The 16,175-nt window shown below is 48.4% G+C and overlaps 1 protein-coding gene across 1 annotated transcript; it reads left to right on the forward strand.

Annotated features, from left to right (window-relative positions):
• Positions 1 to 918: 918 nt before the first annotated feature.
• HADHB (hydroxyacyl-CoA dehydrogenase trifunctional multienzyme complex subunit beta) lies at positions 919 to 11,448 on the forward strand (the record flags this gene model as incomplete). Its single annotated transcript, XM_079550812.1, has 15 exons — positions 919 to 985; positions 1,339 to 1,380; positions 2,774 to 2,873; positions 3,446 to 3,490; positions 4,357 to 4,456; positions 5,550 to 5,637; positions 6,177 to 6,364; positions 7,330 to 7,510; positions 8,752 to 8,873; positions 9,676 to 9,755; positions 9,841 to 9,888; positions 10,056 to 10,143; positions 10,275 to 10,349; positions 11,127 to 11,291; positions 11,413 to 11,448. 15 exons carry the CDS (start codon positions 919 to 921, stop codon positions 11,446 to 11,448), a joined length of 1,425 nt encoding a protein of 474 aa, XP_079406938.1.
• Between the last annotated feature and the right edge of the window lie 4,727 nt (positions 11,449 to 16,175).

Here is a 16,175-nt window from a genome sequence, read left to right on the forward strand (position 1 = left end):
TGGAAGAAGTGTGTGGAAAAAGTGTATGGGGTGTGCTGTGTGCGTATGTGGGGGTGGAGGGGCTGCTGTGCAGGCAGGGCAGGTGTTGTGGGTTCTGGGTCACTGTGTGTGTTGAGGTGTCTCTTTGGGGCCCTTGAGGGTTTCTGGGGGAAAAAAAAATAATAAAAATAAATGATGTCATGCGTTTAGGAGAGTGAAATCCACGAGGGCTGCACCTTTGTGGTGGGGAGGGTGGCTGTGTGGGGTTGGGTATGTGGGAACTGCTGTGGGGTATGGGTAGAGATGCAAAGGAAGAAGAGGGGACGCAGAGAGGGATGATCGAGAAGGGAGGCAGTCTGGTTTGGGGGTCTTTATCTGCGTGAGGAGTCTGAAATTGGCTTGTGGCATGCCATTATAGTCAGAAGGAGTCATAGAATTACTTGAGTTGGAAGGGACCTTTAAAGGGGAGTGCTGTGTGGGATATTGTTCTGCTTACTGTGGGATACCCAATGAGAGTTATTGGGTTAAAGTTAAAGGTAGCAGTGTGAAATTGTGCCAGGGAGAGTGCGTCAGGAGGATCATGCTGGCAGTGACGTTGGCTGGGCTCTGGGACAATATTCCAGGGGGGAAGTGGTGGAATAGTTATTGAGGGAGGAATGTAAAAATGCCGGCTGCTGACAGATCAGAGCTGGTCCTCCAGGAGAGAAGTGTTTATTTACAGGGGTGTCAGAAGGCCTCAGTCACAAGCCAGTCGCTTCATCTGTTTGATGCTGTACAAGAGGTGTAACAGAAAGTTACTGTGACTGCTGTTCTTGGATCAGCTTCTGTTTCTTCCCTTTCTTTGGCTCTGTGCAAAGCAAGCAGATTATTTCCCTTGAGATTATTCCAAACAAATCAGAGTGGACTATTAGCAGTCTTTCTCCACCTCTAGACATCAAAATGACTTCTATGCTGACCCATACCATCCGAAACCTCCCTGCTTCCTCAGCATGGGCCGTCAGGGTCTGTAAGTATGTTTACATGTATTAAAACCTTGAATTGTTGGGTAGTAACACTCTTTTTAAGTGTTAGCCTTTGAGTGGATGCTTGTAGCTGATTTTTTCCTCATTGTCATCTGTTTCTTAAAGAACTCATTCCATTGTTGATGCATTTCTCCTTCCCACGTATGGGAAGACTTTGGTGCTAACTGGTAATATGGGCTGTCATTTTTATGAACAGAGTAACAAAGACTATCCTAGTGATATTTAGGTGCAGGTGTCTCACTGTGACAATATTTTAATGTTTCTTACAGAAACCAGAAATGTTTTTGACTCTTAAGATTCGACTGATCCTTCTCCTTCTTTTTGTTTTGTTTTTCAGTTGCTCGATCTCTCAGCTGCTCTTCACAGTTACAAGCTCCAGGTAAAGTGAAAGCACCAGAGATCCCATTGGGTCTGTGCTAAAAGGCTGTGCTTCCCTTTTCCAGGCACGCATCTCAGAAATGCAGTGCAGACAGCTGTAGATCAGGAATGCCTTTTGAAGGTTGCAAAGAAGTAAAAGTCCAAGCAAAACACCATGGTGGAATGCTGCAAACAGCTGAGTGCCACTCACCCCCAAAAGCTGTGCCCGTTCCAGAGCTCACAGCACATCCTCACCTGATTTTCTAGAGTCTAATCTGAGAAGCTAAGCTGGGAAGTTACAAACTGGATATGACCAGATCTCTTTCCCTGGAGGAGAGGGAATTGTCCTTGACTAGGAGGATATTGTGGAGTTAGCTCTGACGTCCAGTGAGACTCGGGTCTCACACAGTTGTAGAGATAATTAGCTGTGGTTCTCACTCAGCAGTTAGGGTGCTGTGGGGCTCTACTATTGATTGTGTGCTTGCTCAAGTGTTTAATGCTTTGAGCTGCCTGGATTTGAGAAAAGAACCAAGTGGTGGCTTCCTTTTCCCTCCTTAGTTTTGCAAAGAGAGCCTTTAACAAAAGCCATGAACAGTGCTGGAGTTTCATCCTTGTGTGTGTACTCAACATGCTATTTAGCCAGATTTCATCTGGTTTTGTCCTTTAATGGTTTGCAAATGGAATTACCCCATGCTGCTGTATATGCTTATTATGATTTGCACGTCTGAGTAGGTGAGGAAATTCTCACTGAACTCTGTCAGTTATCACTCCAAAAGAGCTCTGACAGTGGCCTGTGGAATGGTGCTGCATTGTGGCACTTCTTCATCTTCATCCTGAAATAATTGGATACTTTCAAGTGACAAGTTACCTGCAGCAACTGTCTGCACTCTTTCCTCCTGCTTTGCTATGGAAGTGCAAGTTAGTTGTTTCTTGAATGTTGATTTATCACGAGTTGTCTCTGTGCAGTAAGAGCAGGTGTATAAGTAACTACTTTGAAAGGTGGGTTGTTGTCTGCTGCTGCTTACTGAGAGACTGACTCTGAGGTGAGGTCTGACTCTGGCTGCAAGGCTTTCCATTTGCTCTGCTTCATTTTCTAAGCTGTGCACCATTTTTAGATGTATCTGTTTCTGCACTGCTCTGACCAGTGTTAATGGAGACTGGGAGTTGCATGCATTTATTCTCAGCAGTTCCCTCAGCACAGCTACCTATGAATCTCTGTGCTGGTGGGGGAAATGCTGAGTTGTCAAACCATTTTTACAGATCACCTCATTCACCAGAGACAGGATTACAACATGGGCATTCTTCCTGCAATGCTTTTGACTTATGCACCAAAAGAGAACTATTTTCTCCAGTTTTCTCTTAGTTTTAACAGCTCTAAGTTTGCTTGTTAATAGTTAAGCATGCTTCCCTTTCAGCTGTTCAGCCTAAGAGTAAGAAGACCTTAGCCAAAAGTGGGGTGAAGAATATTGTTGTGGTGGAGGGCGTCCGTATTCCGTTCTTGCAGTCTGGCACCTCGTAAGTGTAACATAAGAAACACTCACTTCATTGGAACTGAAAAGAATGGGCTTGCTTGTTCATCTTCATGTCATTATTTCTTTAATGCCTGCAAGTGCTGACCTGGGGATAAGTTAGATTGCTGGCAGCTATTCCATCTTCCTTTCTGAAAAGTGTGATTTGAAGATTGCCCAGGGCTACGAATTCTGCAGAGAATGAGAGTCAGTGTTGCACATACAGAGGAAACCTTTGGTGATGCAGGTGTAGCAGACAAGGCAAAGCATTTCTCAAAACCAGCAGGACAGGCGTAGAGAATCTGCTCTAGACTCCACAAATTCACAGTTAAACTTAGAAGCAGACACGGTGGCTGTGGGTATTTTGTTCTGCTTTTCAGTGCGTGTATCGTAGTGATCCTGTGCTGGCCTATCCACAGTTAGTTTTCACGACTGGTGGTGTGAAATGTTTCATAAACACCCTGGAGCATTTCAGGTCACCTGTTCTGCGCAGCTCCTGTGTGCTCACAGTGTTTGCATGAAGACATTTTCTATGGCTTTCTGTCACTTCAATTTTTGCCTTTCTTTTTTCACTTCTAGCTATGCAGATCTTATGCCCCATGACTTAGCCCGAGCAGCACTGCAGTAAGTAATCTGAATTTCCTTTGCATTTGGTGACTTGTAGTGCCTTCAACTATGTTTGATTCCCACTATTCTTAACCACTGCCTGCTGTTGGATTACCTGTGTTGGTGCATTTGCCACAATGTTTGGACAAATTATGCAGGATGTTTTCCTGATGAACTGTGAAAATAGAACTGCTAGTTTTCTGTGTCTCTTTATGGGAGCTTTACACGTTCCTACACCAAAAGTAATTGGCCTTGTTATCTCTAAGGCATTCTTCCTTTAATTTGGATGTTGGAAGACTCAAACTGGGGAATGTGCTAACAACCATATCTGGAGGGAAATAGGAACTGGTTTCGTGAAGTTATGTCATCATTTAACGGCTGTTTATGAGGGTGGACAGTGATAGGACAAGGGGGAATGGTTTTAAACTGAGACAGGGGAGGTTTAGGTTGGATTTGAGGAGGAAGTTTTTCCCCCAGAGGGTGGTGAGGCACTGGAACAGGTTGCCCAAGGAGGCTGTGGATGCCCCATCCCTGCAGGCATTCAAGGCCGGGCTGGATGTGGCTCTGGGCAGCCTGGTCTGCTGGTTGGTGACCTGCACACAGCAGGGGGTTGGAACTGGATGAGCGTTGTGGTCCCTTGCAACCAGGCCATCCTATGACTATTTATAGTAGTGTTATTGCTATGATTTTTTTGCAGTCTGTACTCAATTGCACTTGTCATTAAGTACACATACAAGCAAGATTTCTTACAGATTTGGGCAGCAGGTGTAGCTCCACTGATGCCTGGTTCTCTGGGCAAATTATTGGAGGGTGGAAGCTTGATGGTAGAAGCAAGGTCATTGCTCACGTGCTGCAAATTCTATTTGTTTCTCTCTTCTCCTTAGGGGGTTGCTGAACAGGACCAGTGTCCCAAGGGATGTTGTTGATTACATTGTGTATGGCACAGTTATCCAGGAAGTGAAAACAAGCAATGTTGCCAGAGAGGTGGGTGATGTGCAGCTCGTCTCCTTTAAGTCAGATTTCAGCAGCTGGTAAGAAGATGATAAAGCCCTTACAAAAAATTCTGGTACAGTGTGTTTGGGAGTATAGGATATTTGTGCAGTATTGTCTTATCTAGTAATTGACTGCATGGAAATCTGCTGTAGAACAAATGCATTTTGAGGCTGTGAAGCCTCTGCTTGATTCTTCCCTGAAATGACCAGTTGGACTCAATTACTGGCTTGTCAGAAGTGCTTGAGAGGAGCAGAGTGTGCTGTGATAGATTGCTCTGTATTTGTTTCAGTTGGCTGATCAGATGCAGCATTTAAATGAATTGAAATGGAGCAGCTTAGTTGCTCTTTTTCTGGCAAGCAAAAAACACAGTTTGCATATTGGACACAGAAAGAAATTGATCCACTGAAGGAACGTTATGGAGGTGGCACATGATTTTCTGTTATTCTCTGCAAGCAGACTCAGGCATTACATAACACGTGCTGGAAACACTGAGGAGATTGTGAGGCTCTGGGTTTCACCAGCAGTTTTATCCTTGTATATGCAAAGACTTGCTTTGGTCACCTGCCAGTCAGATGGGGCTGTGGTTTAATTTTAACTTGGAGCAACTGCTGAACTTTAAACTAGTTGGCCACGTCTCAACTAGGGAAGGGCACGGTGTGAGCAATTCTGTGCTAGGAGGTTGGGTCAGATGAGACACAGCTTTCCCAACTGCAGGAAATGTTTTCTGTTCTGTTTAAAGCAACTCGGTGCCTTGTACTGAGGGTTCTAAATAACTCTTTTCACGTGCCTCGTTTGCAAATAATGTGAATAAAGGACGATGCTGTGTATTTGAAAGCTCCTTTGAAATGGTGAGTTGTGTGGGTAGGTTGTTCCTGGGGCTTGTCTACATGGCTTGAGAGCCCTGAGAGGTGGGCAGCTGCCTTCTCCTGTTCCCAGGGAGGGGTGGGAAGTGCTGCTGCAGTAATTGGCTGAGTAGAAACTCGATGTACTTGTCTGCTTAGTCTGCAAAGGTGTGTTACTGGGCAGCTCTGTCCCTGTTGAGCAAAATGTCTACGTTTTAACAGTCATTCCTTGTTGCTCATAGGCTGCTTTGGGAGCTGGCTTCTCTGACAAAACTCCAGCCCATACAGTCACCATGGCTTGCATTTCTTCAAACCAGGCTATGACCACAGGTATGTTGGCTGGAGGAACAAGCTGTGCTTTGCAACTGAACTTAGCAATTCCTTCATCCCTCGTCTGGCTTGTGCTGCTTAGTGACTGTAACTGAGGATCTAAAGAAATTCTGGAGTGAAAGGAAAGATTTTGAGCCAGCAAAGTGCAACACAGGCTGAGTATTCTGCAGTAGGCCTGCCAGCAGCTTGACACTGTTTATATTCAGCCATGGTGTCTGCTCAGCATCCTTGTTTGCCTGGGAGGAAAAGACAGAATCTTGATGAGGAAGTTGCTGCCCTTCAGCTTGCTGTCAGCCTGGGCAGAATGGAGAACAAAGATTGAGTTAGTATCTTGATTTACTGGGGACACTCTTCTTCCAGCTGCTGTGTGGGGCACAGAATTGGAAGCAAAGTATGTTTGTCCCATCATTTCATTAAGCACATGCTGTATAACATGGCTGAAACCAGTGGCTGGAGAAGGAAATAAAATGTAGTGGTGTTGGCAGTGGTGGGTAAGCATTACTTCTCCTGCAGCTCTCATGGACCCTCTTGTCCTGCAGGCATAGGTCTGATTGCAGCTGGGCAGTGTGACGTCGTCGTAGCAGGAGGTGTGGAGCTGATGTCAGATGTTCCCATTCGTCACAGCAGGAAGATGAGGAAGACTATGCTCACCCTGAACCGAGCCAAGAGTATAGGCCAAAAGCTTGCCCTGATTTCCAAAATTCGCCCTGACTACTTTGCTCCTGAGGTAATGTTTTCAGGATCCTGAAATCAAACTATTTTACAGGTGTTTTTATTTCAAAGTGGCTCAGATACGTTTTTAGCTTCACTGGAGAGCCTAAATAACAAGGGCTTAGGTGATTGCCTTTCAGTCTCCCTTATCAGCTCTCTGTACTGTGGTTTGAGTTAAAACTAAGTTGATTAGTGCAGCTTATAGCTCTCATGACCCTGCATTGTTTTTACCTTGTCTCCTTACTTGTTGGTCTTCAGTAACCCAGCTTATTTCAACATTTTGGACCTCCTCTTCTTTCTGCAGCTCCTAGCCGAGCTGTGTGCTGGAAGCTACAAAATGGAAGCTTTATTCCATCAATGCAAAGATTATAAAATGGTTGTAAAGCATCAGAGGAGTTCTTATTTCCTAAATAAGAACAAGTGACATGCACAGAAAAGGGAAATCCTTGCTATATTAATATGCTTATTGTTTGATTGATGCAATATGTGTTATGCTTGCTGTTCCCAGCCAAATCCTGCTGGATTTATTCAGTTTCCCTAATGAGAATTAGTAGCCTGCTGGTTAATGGCAGGAACCACTCTGGAAGCCCTCTGAACGAGGTGAATGAAGGCATGTTAGAGACAAGAAGGGGAAGCAGTTCCTCCCACCACCTCTGAATTTGTCACAAGAAAACTGTATGCATCCCTGCTGCTGGCCACCTTTGGTTGGACTGCAGGGAAGCACAGTGTAGCAGTGATGAGATCCCAAGTCCAAAATGAAAACTGTGGACTTAAATCCACGCAGGGATTTCTTGTGTGCTTTTGGAAGAGCAAAAGCTGAGCTGAACTCACCCCACATGTCTGATTTTGCTCGTGGGAGCGTCTGGAGTTGAAACCTGTCCCAAAAAAGGGAGCCCTTGTTCGTGCATGTTTCATAAACTGCCTGTAACCACTGTAGGGGTGGCTGTGCTGTGTGCTGACTTGATCTATCTTGCTTTGTAGCTACCAGCTGTGGCAGAGTTCTCCACCAGTGAGACCATGGGGCACTCTGCCGACCGCTTGGCTGCTGCCTTTGCGATCTCCCGTGTGGAGCAGGATGAGTACGCCCTCCGTTCACACACACTGGCCAAGAAAGCCCAGGAAGAAGGCTTGCTCCTTGACGTGGTGCCCTTCAAAGTGCCAGGTGAAAGTGCACGGATTGCTGCCATGCACTGAGTTTGGTAAAGAAATACTTCGTTTAGAAGAGGAGATGAAGCCCTGAGGTTTGATTCTTCACATTCAGTGCAGGCTTGGTATTTTAACTCTCTGGCAGCCTGGTCTGCTGGTTGGCGACCCTGCACACACAGCAGGAGGGTTGAAACTAGATGAGCATTGTGGTTTTTTTCAGCCCAGGCCATTCTGTCATTCTGTGATATGCCCTCTGTTGCTTGGTGGAAACCTATTGACATAGGAGCACGTGTTCAAACACACATATCTAAACATGTGAATTTATCTTTACATGTCTAGATTTTGTAGTACCTACTTTGCATCCCTTCCAACGTGATGACTGAGCAAGGAAAATCAGAACCAAACACTACATTCCAAGATAATAACAAATGGCCTAATAAAATCATGGGCTGATGAATCAGGGTTTGGTCAGGAAGGCCTGAAACTTGAACACCTGGTTTCATAGAATAGAATTAGAATTAGGCTTGGGTTGGAAGGGACCTCAGAGTTCACCTAGTTCCAGCTAGGTAGCATCCAGTTCACCAGACCTTACAGGCATTGCTGAGGTGTGAAACTTTTGTGGGGGGCACTTTTATTGTGGGGTTAATTTCCTAACGAGGCCTTACTTCTGCAGATCTGCAGGTACCTACAATCTAAAATTGGTTCTTGTTAGCTGGTGTGTTTAAGCAGTCAGTATTGTCACAGATGCTTATGTGGCTCTCTGGGCTGGATGTGGCTCTGGACAGCCTGGTCTGCTGGTTGGTGACCCTGCACACAGCAGGGGGTTGAAACCAGATGATCACTGTGGTCCTTTTCAACTCAGGCCATTCTATGATTCTGTGATTTGATTATTTCCAGTGCTTTTACTTCCTTGAATCTTGACACGTAAGCATATCCTGATTTAGACTCAGTTCTCCAATTGGAAGCTGATTATCAGCTGGATTTACAGTGTGCTGATTTCATATTACAGTAAAGAGTTTGCAGCACTTACTTGTATCTCAGTCTTTAGAGAGGAAGTAAAGTAGCTTCAGTTTAAAGTATGATTTATTTTTTCAGCCATGTTAAACATCCTGATACCACAGATAGATTTTTCTCATGTTCTTCCTCCAACGTGTCATAAAAAGCATATTTTTCTGCCTTTATTTCTTTTTTTTTTTCTTCTGGAATGCTGATGTTCATATATGTTGCTGATATTTTTTTCTTAAAAACCATCCCCAGGCAAAGATACAGTTACCAAAGACAATGGGATCCGTCCATCCTCCCTGGAGCAGATGAGCAAACTGAAGCCAGCTTTTGTCAAGCCCTATGGAACTGTCACAGCTGCCAACTCATCCTTTCTGGTAAGACCTGTGTGAGCCAGCAGGGGAAAGTGGCAGTCAAGAACTAAACCCTGAAATGCTGTCTGGTTTTACCTCTTTGCTTTGCTGTAGCCATCTCTGGAAAAGCACAGAGTTGATTGTTCAGAGGCGTACATAGAAGTTCTGTCCCTGATGGGACTGATTGCACTGCGGGTCTGGAAGTTAATAGCTTTTTAGACTAAACTTGTCACTTGAAGGCTTTACCCTCCACAGAGCAGAAGAAGAGATTTCTGTAGCACGTGTCTGGTGATGCTCTTCTGCATAACTCCCGATTTTCATAGAATCACAGAATGGCCTGGGTTGCAAAGGCCCACAATGCTCATCATTTCCAACCCCCTGCTGTGTACAGGTCACCAACCAGCAGACCAGGCTGCCCAGAGCCACATCCAGCCTGGCCTGCAGGGATGGGGCATCCACAGCCTCCTTGGGCCAAATTTTCTAACACTTTTTAAGAAAGCTCTTTTCATCATTTCTTTTCAATCATAAAATCACTTTGGTTGGCAAACCCCTTCAAGAAAACATCACATCCAACTGTCAGCCATGCTGAAGTCCAAAGTAGTTCTTTAAATTAGGTGGGATTTATCTGACTCCCAGTTCCTGAAGTTTCATAGGACTCAGGCAGTGCAAACCAGCAAAACCAGCTCCAGAGATGTTGGGGTGCTCTGGCAGAGCCTGGAAGCCCTGGTTACACGTGGGTACCCCTCAGGGGGGCTGTCAGGCTCGCTGTGTGTGCTGTGTGCTTGCCCTTGGGCAGTGACCTTATGGGTTTGTGTGCCTCTTGTAGACGGACGGTGCCTCAGCGATGCTGCTCATGTCTGAAGAGAAGGCTTTGGCACTAGGATACAAACCCAAGGCCTACCTAAGGTAAACAAGGGGACTGAATGGGGTTTGAAGCCTGCTTTTGCTCCCTTCTCCTCTTTCTGTTACTCATCGCATTTGTTTTGTGCAGGGATTTTGTCTATGTGTCCCAGGATCCAAAGGACCAACTGCTGCTGGGGTAGGTGGCGATGATGAAGAGCATCTCCTAACAGCTCATACTAGCACACCAGCACAAATGCTGTACTGTGCATCCTGGGGAGAAGGAATGTTAGCTGGCTTGGAGAAATGGGAATAATCATGGGAAGAAACATGCATGACTCCTGTTTCTTACCTCTTCTTCATCAGTCCAACATATGCTACTCCCAAGGTGTTGGAGAAGGCTGGTCTGACCATGGCTGATATCGATGTGTTTGAATTCCATGAAGCTTTTGCTGTAAGTGGTTCTGGAATACTGAGGCTGCCTCCAACTGTAAAATGTTTTGTGGCTGTGGGTAATCTCAGGATATCTTGGGTTTGTTAGAACTATCTGCAGGCTTTCCTTAATGTCTGTTCTCTCCCTTTCAGGGGCAGATACTGGCTAACATGAAAGCTATGGATTCAGACTGGTTTGCACAAAACTACATGGGCAGGAAGTCAAAGGTAAGGACTCTGCCAGGATGTTTTTATCTTTAATTTCTACTCAAAATGATTGGATTCCACACTGTGGCTAGTGCTTCTGTCGTGCTTCATGGGGAGAAATCATAGAATCATGGAATCATAGACTGGCCTGGGTTGCAAAGGACCACAGCACTCATCCAGTTCCAACCCCCTGCTGTGTGCAGGGTCACCAACCAGCAGCCCAGGCTGCCCAGAGCCACATCCAGCCTGGCCTTGAATGCCTGCAGGGATGGGGCATCCACAGCCTCCTTGGGCAACCTGTTCCAGTGCCTCACCACCCTCTGGGGGAAAAACTTCCCCCTAAACCTCCCTTGTCTCAGTTTAAAACCATTCCCCTTGTCCTATCACTATCCACCCTCACAAACAGCCGTTCCCCCTCCTGTTTATACGCTCCCTTCAAGTATTGGAAGGCTGCAGTGAGGTCTTCCCAGAACCTTTGTGTCATGAACTCTGGGTTTGCAAATCCCAATCTGAACAGCTTCTGTGGGAGTGGTGGCATTCCCCATGGCAGCAAGAGGTGGAAACCCAGACACACTGTAGTGACAGTTGGGAATGAAGGCAGTGGATGAGGTCAGTGCTTCCGGTTGCCTTCAAGCAGCACAGGCTGCAGTGAAGCAGTAAAACCCTTTGGCACAGCTTTGTGCTGTCACCAAGCGCTCGTGCACGCTAAGAAACACTTGGTGAGCCCACGTGCTGCACTGTTGTGGCGAGGGCAGGCTGTCTCTTCACGTGTGTGTGTCACTGTGTGTGTTGTTGCAGGTTGGAGCCCCTCCCTTGGAGAAGTTCAACACCTGGGGTGGTTCCCTGTCTCTGGGACATCCGTTCGGTGCCACTGGCTGCCGCCTGGCAATTACTGCTGCCCACAGGTTGAGGAAGGAGGGAGGGCAGTACGGCCTGATCGCTGCCTGCGCTGCAGGAGGGCAGGTAATGGTGCTGCGCTGTCTTTTGCTGCGCCCTCAGAGCAAGGCTTGTGGTTACATGTGGACGGCTGCTCTGTCACCATCAGTGCTTTCCCTGACTTCTCTTTTCCTCTCTCTATTTCTAGGGGCATGCGATGTTGGTGGAGCTCTACCCTCAGTAGTGGGATGAGGGACTGCTGAAGGAGTATCCGTGTATCCTGTGCCTGGCAATGCCATTTCAATGCACTAATGAAAGCGTACATATAGTCCTTAGGAAGGACTTTTGGTGGCCTTTGTATATACCTTGTAGCTACTCTGCTGGTAATTGTCAGCTAACGAGCGCACTCTTAAGAAATATTCCACTTCCAGGAGAATAAAAGTCAATGCATCTCTTAGTGTCTCCAGTGTCCTTGTGACCACACTGATCTCAACTGTAATTCTTCAGTAATCGAGATGTGGTTTGGGTTTTTTGTTTATTCCTGGAGAAAAAGAATGATTCCGAAACGGAGTACAGAGAGTTTGGGGATGAGGAGATGCACAAAGTGCTGAATGTCAGCAGGCTCAGCTGAGAGTGAAGGTGCTGCTGTTTCCAGAAATGGCTTTGAACTCAAGTGCCTGAGGTGGTTTGAAGGAGGAGGTTTACTGCACAGTGTCTGGACAGCGTTGGAATGAGCAAATTGCTTCTGAGAAATGAGTGTCACTGATGTTAGCCTCAATAAACCAGAAAAACAAAAAGTTTGGATTGCTTTTTTTTTCCCCAGTCTGTTTGCATGAAGAGTTTCTGTGGGGGCTTGTGGTGAGGTCTTTGCTTTCTGAAGTATGAAACAGCTTTTCTCAAACATGCCCAGAAATCACACTGAGCTCCAGCACCCACATGCATCGTCAGAACCAGCCCTGCTCGTGTATCTTGTGCACTCTGTAGCAGCCTGCATGCAACCTGTGTTCTGAAAATTCGGACAAAACAAGCTGCAGAAACCTTTGAGTCCCACGTATGAATGAAACCAATCCTGCAAGTCCCCTGTGGGCTGGCACAGCCTGAGATAACAGGTGGCTGGCGACTGTTGCTGGCTGTAAATCTCGTGCAGTGCTGCTGCTCTGCACTGAAGGGAGCGCTGCATAGCAGCGTGGCTGGGGTTGGAAGTGAGAACGTGGGGAGAAGCTCTTTGGTTTTGCTGGCCATTCCGTGCTTCCCTGCTGATCGAGGTACGCCAGCTCTGCAATCCCTGGTGTTCCCATGCATGTAGGAGTGCGTTCCCATGGCTGTGGCATCGTGTAAGTGCTAGAAGCTCTGCACCCACCCGGCTGCATGTGGCATTTTTCTTCCAGCAGCTGCAAATTGCATAACTGTGCAGTCCTACTTTGCAGGGGGGGAGAACGAGCACGACCATCCCAGCGCAAGCCCTGGGGGCTGTTGCAGGCAGCGACTGGTTCCTACAAGCTCGGTGGGGCAGGGCTGCAGCCTTTGGGACGTGACTCATCCCTATGGCTCATCCTGGTCTGGTGCCTGCTGCCTCTCCCTAGTGTTGGGGTGAGGCTGCTGTGTGCGTCCACGCTGATCTCTGCGGGTACCTGAGGGCTTTTCCTCATGATGCAGGCAGAGATGGGCCTTTTCTACAGCTGATGGGGACAGGAGATGGAGGAGCCTTTGCAGTGCTCCCTCACCTGCTCACGAGTAAGGTTGGTGCCGTGCTCTGTGCTCCTCTGACCCTAGGAAATCCTGCGCTTGGGGCTGGCTGGGGTCTCAACAACCCCTGAGCTGCATGGGGGAGGATGCAGCTGGGCAAAGAGGAAGGGGGGATGACAGAGCAGCCGTGCCCCTGGCAGCCCTGTGGTGTGCCTGCAGAGGGAGTGCCCGGGCAAAGGTTCCTTTTGCTTTCCTGGTTTCAGTGCTGTGGGTCTGTGCTCACCCGGGGGAGAGGTGTGAAGGGGAGTGTGGTGGGGAGGGGGATGGAGGAGGGATCCAGACTGGGCTGGGAGCACTGGGGCATGCTGGTGCCCCTCATTATCCCCAGGTTTGTGGAAGGGGTGGGGGGCTGGGGCTGATCTCATTTCCTGGGTGCTCCGGGATCTGCACCCTCACACCGAGCACCAGGACTTCATCCTAGCTTTGGCCCAAGGGGCGGCACGAATCGGGTGGTCTGCACTGGGTGAAGGAGTCGGTGTTCACTGCAGTTATCGCAGCGCTGTTTGCAGGGAGCCCCTACGCCTGACTGGATCCCCCCATGGAGCCCCGGGTACAGGATGGAGCCAAGGTGCTGCAGGAAGGATGTTTGCCCAACAAGGTGAGCAGAGCCGCAGCCCCCACAGTGGGTTGCTGGGGGATATGAATGCAGCCACTGGCACAGGGATGGCAGAAGGGCCGTGTTTCAGGATAGGTGATTGCGGCACGGGGGGCCACCCTGACCCTATCCCTCCCATGGGGCTGGGTAGCAAAGGGACACCCACAGCTCACCCCTCTCCTCCTAACACAGGTGCCCCCAGCAGAATGGACGGTGCCAGAGGTGTGTGCGTGGCTGAGTGCACGACACGGGGACCTGGCACCTCTGGCAGCTGAGCATGCAGTCACTGGGCGAGCCCTGCTGCGCTTGACGGAGGGGACACTGCAACGCATGGGGGTGGCACCGTGCAGCCGACGCTGGGAGCTGCTGCAGGAGCTGTTGGGCCTGCGTCTGCAGCAGGAGCTGGAGGAGCTGCTGTGCATCGTTGGGGGGGAGCAGCATCCACGGGGCCATGGTGACGTCCCCACAGCTGGACCAAGATCACCTCCATCGCCAGAGTGAAAGCTGCGGGCAGGGAGGTGACGCCATGTGATGGAATTAAGCACGTGATGTGGCAGCAGTGCTGGAGGGAGTTCTGAGGCCACAGTGTTCCCAAAATATCCCAAACACAGCTGGTGATGTAGGGATGTGTAAGGAGAAGGTGGCTGCTGGGTAACAGCAGTGGGTACTCCTGCATCCTGCAGAGCAGGGGAGACACAATAATGCAGTGGGGACTGTCCCCATCCACCAGATCTTGCTGCAAGCCCGGGGTGCAGCAACCCACGTCATGGGACCTCCTTTAGTTGAGTACTGTATATCACCTGGGGTTGGCAGAATGAGTAGGGCATGGAGCACAGCTGTGGGCCTCAATAAACATGGCTGGGTCTGTGAAACTGCTGAATGGTCGTGCCTGAGTGATATGCCACCTCCTGGGCAGCACGTGTAGGGCTATCCCTTTTTCTGCCCTATTTCCCTATTTATTTTCCCATTTTTTTTTCCCCTGTTTTCCAAGGGAAATGAGACAGAGCAGTCTCGACCCAAGGCTGACTTGGGTGGGATGGCCGTGGGAGATCTGGACAGGCTGAGAGTTGTGTTGTGAGGAGGCTGATGGTACTCAACACAGGCAAGTGTGGAGTCTACAGCAGGGGAGGAATAACTGCATGCATCAGTAGAGGTTAAAGGCTGAGATGCTGGTGAGCTCTGCAGGAAAGGACCTGGGGATGCTGGTTGAAGTGGACCAGCAGTTGACTAGTAGTTGACCAAAGGTTAACCGTGAGCCAGCAGTGTGCCCTGGTGGCCAAGAAGGCCAGTGGTACCCAGAGGTGCATTGCACAGAGAGTGGACAGAAGGGTGATGGAGGTGATCCTTCCTTCTTCTCCTCCATGGAGAGGCTCCACACCTGGATGAAATATTCCGTATGGGCCTCACAAGGGTAAAGCAGAAAGGGACAATCCCTCACCTTGCTGGCAGCCCATCTTCTGATGGGGCCCAGGATAACATTGGCCTTTAGGGCTGCAAGTGCACACTGCTGGCTTGTGTTCAGTTTTAGATCAACCAGGACCCCTAAGTCCTTCTCAGCAGGGCCGCTCTAAAGGAGTTCTTCACTCAGTCTGTATACACATCTGGGATTCCCTTGACCCAAGTGCACTTTGCTTTGCAGAAACTCATCAGGTTCACAAAGGCCCAACTTTTGAGTTTATTAAGGTTCCTCTGGATGGCATCCCTTCCTTCTGCAGTATCTGCACTGCTCAGCTTGGTGTCATCAGCAGACCTGTTGAGGGTGCATTCCATCCCATCACGTATCGAGTACTGGTTCCAAGACCAACCTCTCATTGCTCATCACCGGCCTCCACCTGGACGTGCATCCACTTCTGACCAGTTCCTTATGTGCTAAAAAGTCCACCGTATCTCTCCAATTTAGATATAAGGATATGGTGTAGGACCATGCCAAAGGCCTAGCAGAAGTCCAGGTAAAGACTCTGTGCCTCGCAGTTCCAATAAATAAATAAATGAGGATTTCAGGGTAGGAGGACTGCGCATGTAGATTTTGTGGCAGTGGGCACAGTCTGACTACAAAAAAGGGGAATGCTGTCTGGGTGGAGTCCCACAGTTCCTCGGTGATGAGGGCCACAAGGTTGCTCAGAAGGCTGGAACACCTGTCCTATGAAGATAGGTTGAAAGTTGACCTTGTTTGGTTCAGAAAAGAGGACGCTCCAGGGAGACTTCTTTGTGGCCTTCCACTACCTAAGGTTGCCTATAGGAAAGCTGGAAAGGACAATTTGTCAGGGACTGCAACATAGAATGATTTTAAACAGTGAGGGGGGATTTAGATTTAGAAATTACCAAGGAATTCTTTAGTCAGAAGGTGCTGAGGCCCTGGCACAGGCTTCTCACAGAAGCTATGAGTGCCTCATCCCTGAAGGTGCTCAAGACCAGGCTGGATGGGGTTTTGGGCAGCCTGACCTGATGGGAGGTGTTTCAGCCCATAGCAAGGATTGGGGCTGGGTGGGCTTTAAGGCCCCTTCCTACTCTAACCATGCAAGGATTCTACAACAATTGTGCCTTAAACGGAAGAAAGCACGCTGAGACCAGTCCAGTCCAACTCTACCAGTTTATTAGCAAAGACTACAAATTATAACAAATCACAAAGT

This window comes from Tetrao urogallus (assembly GCF_951394365.1).
Source record: "Tetrao urogallus genome assembly, chromosome: 2".
NCBI lineage: Eukaryota > Metazoa > Chordata > Aves > Galliformes > Phasianidae > Tetrao > Tetrao urogallus.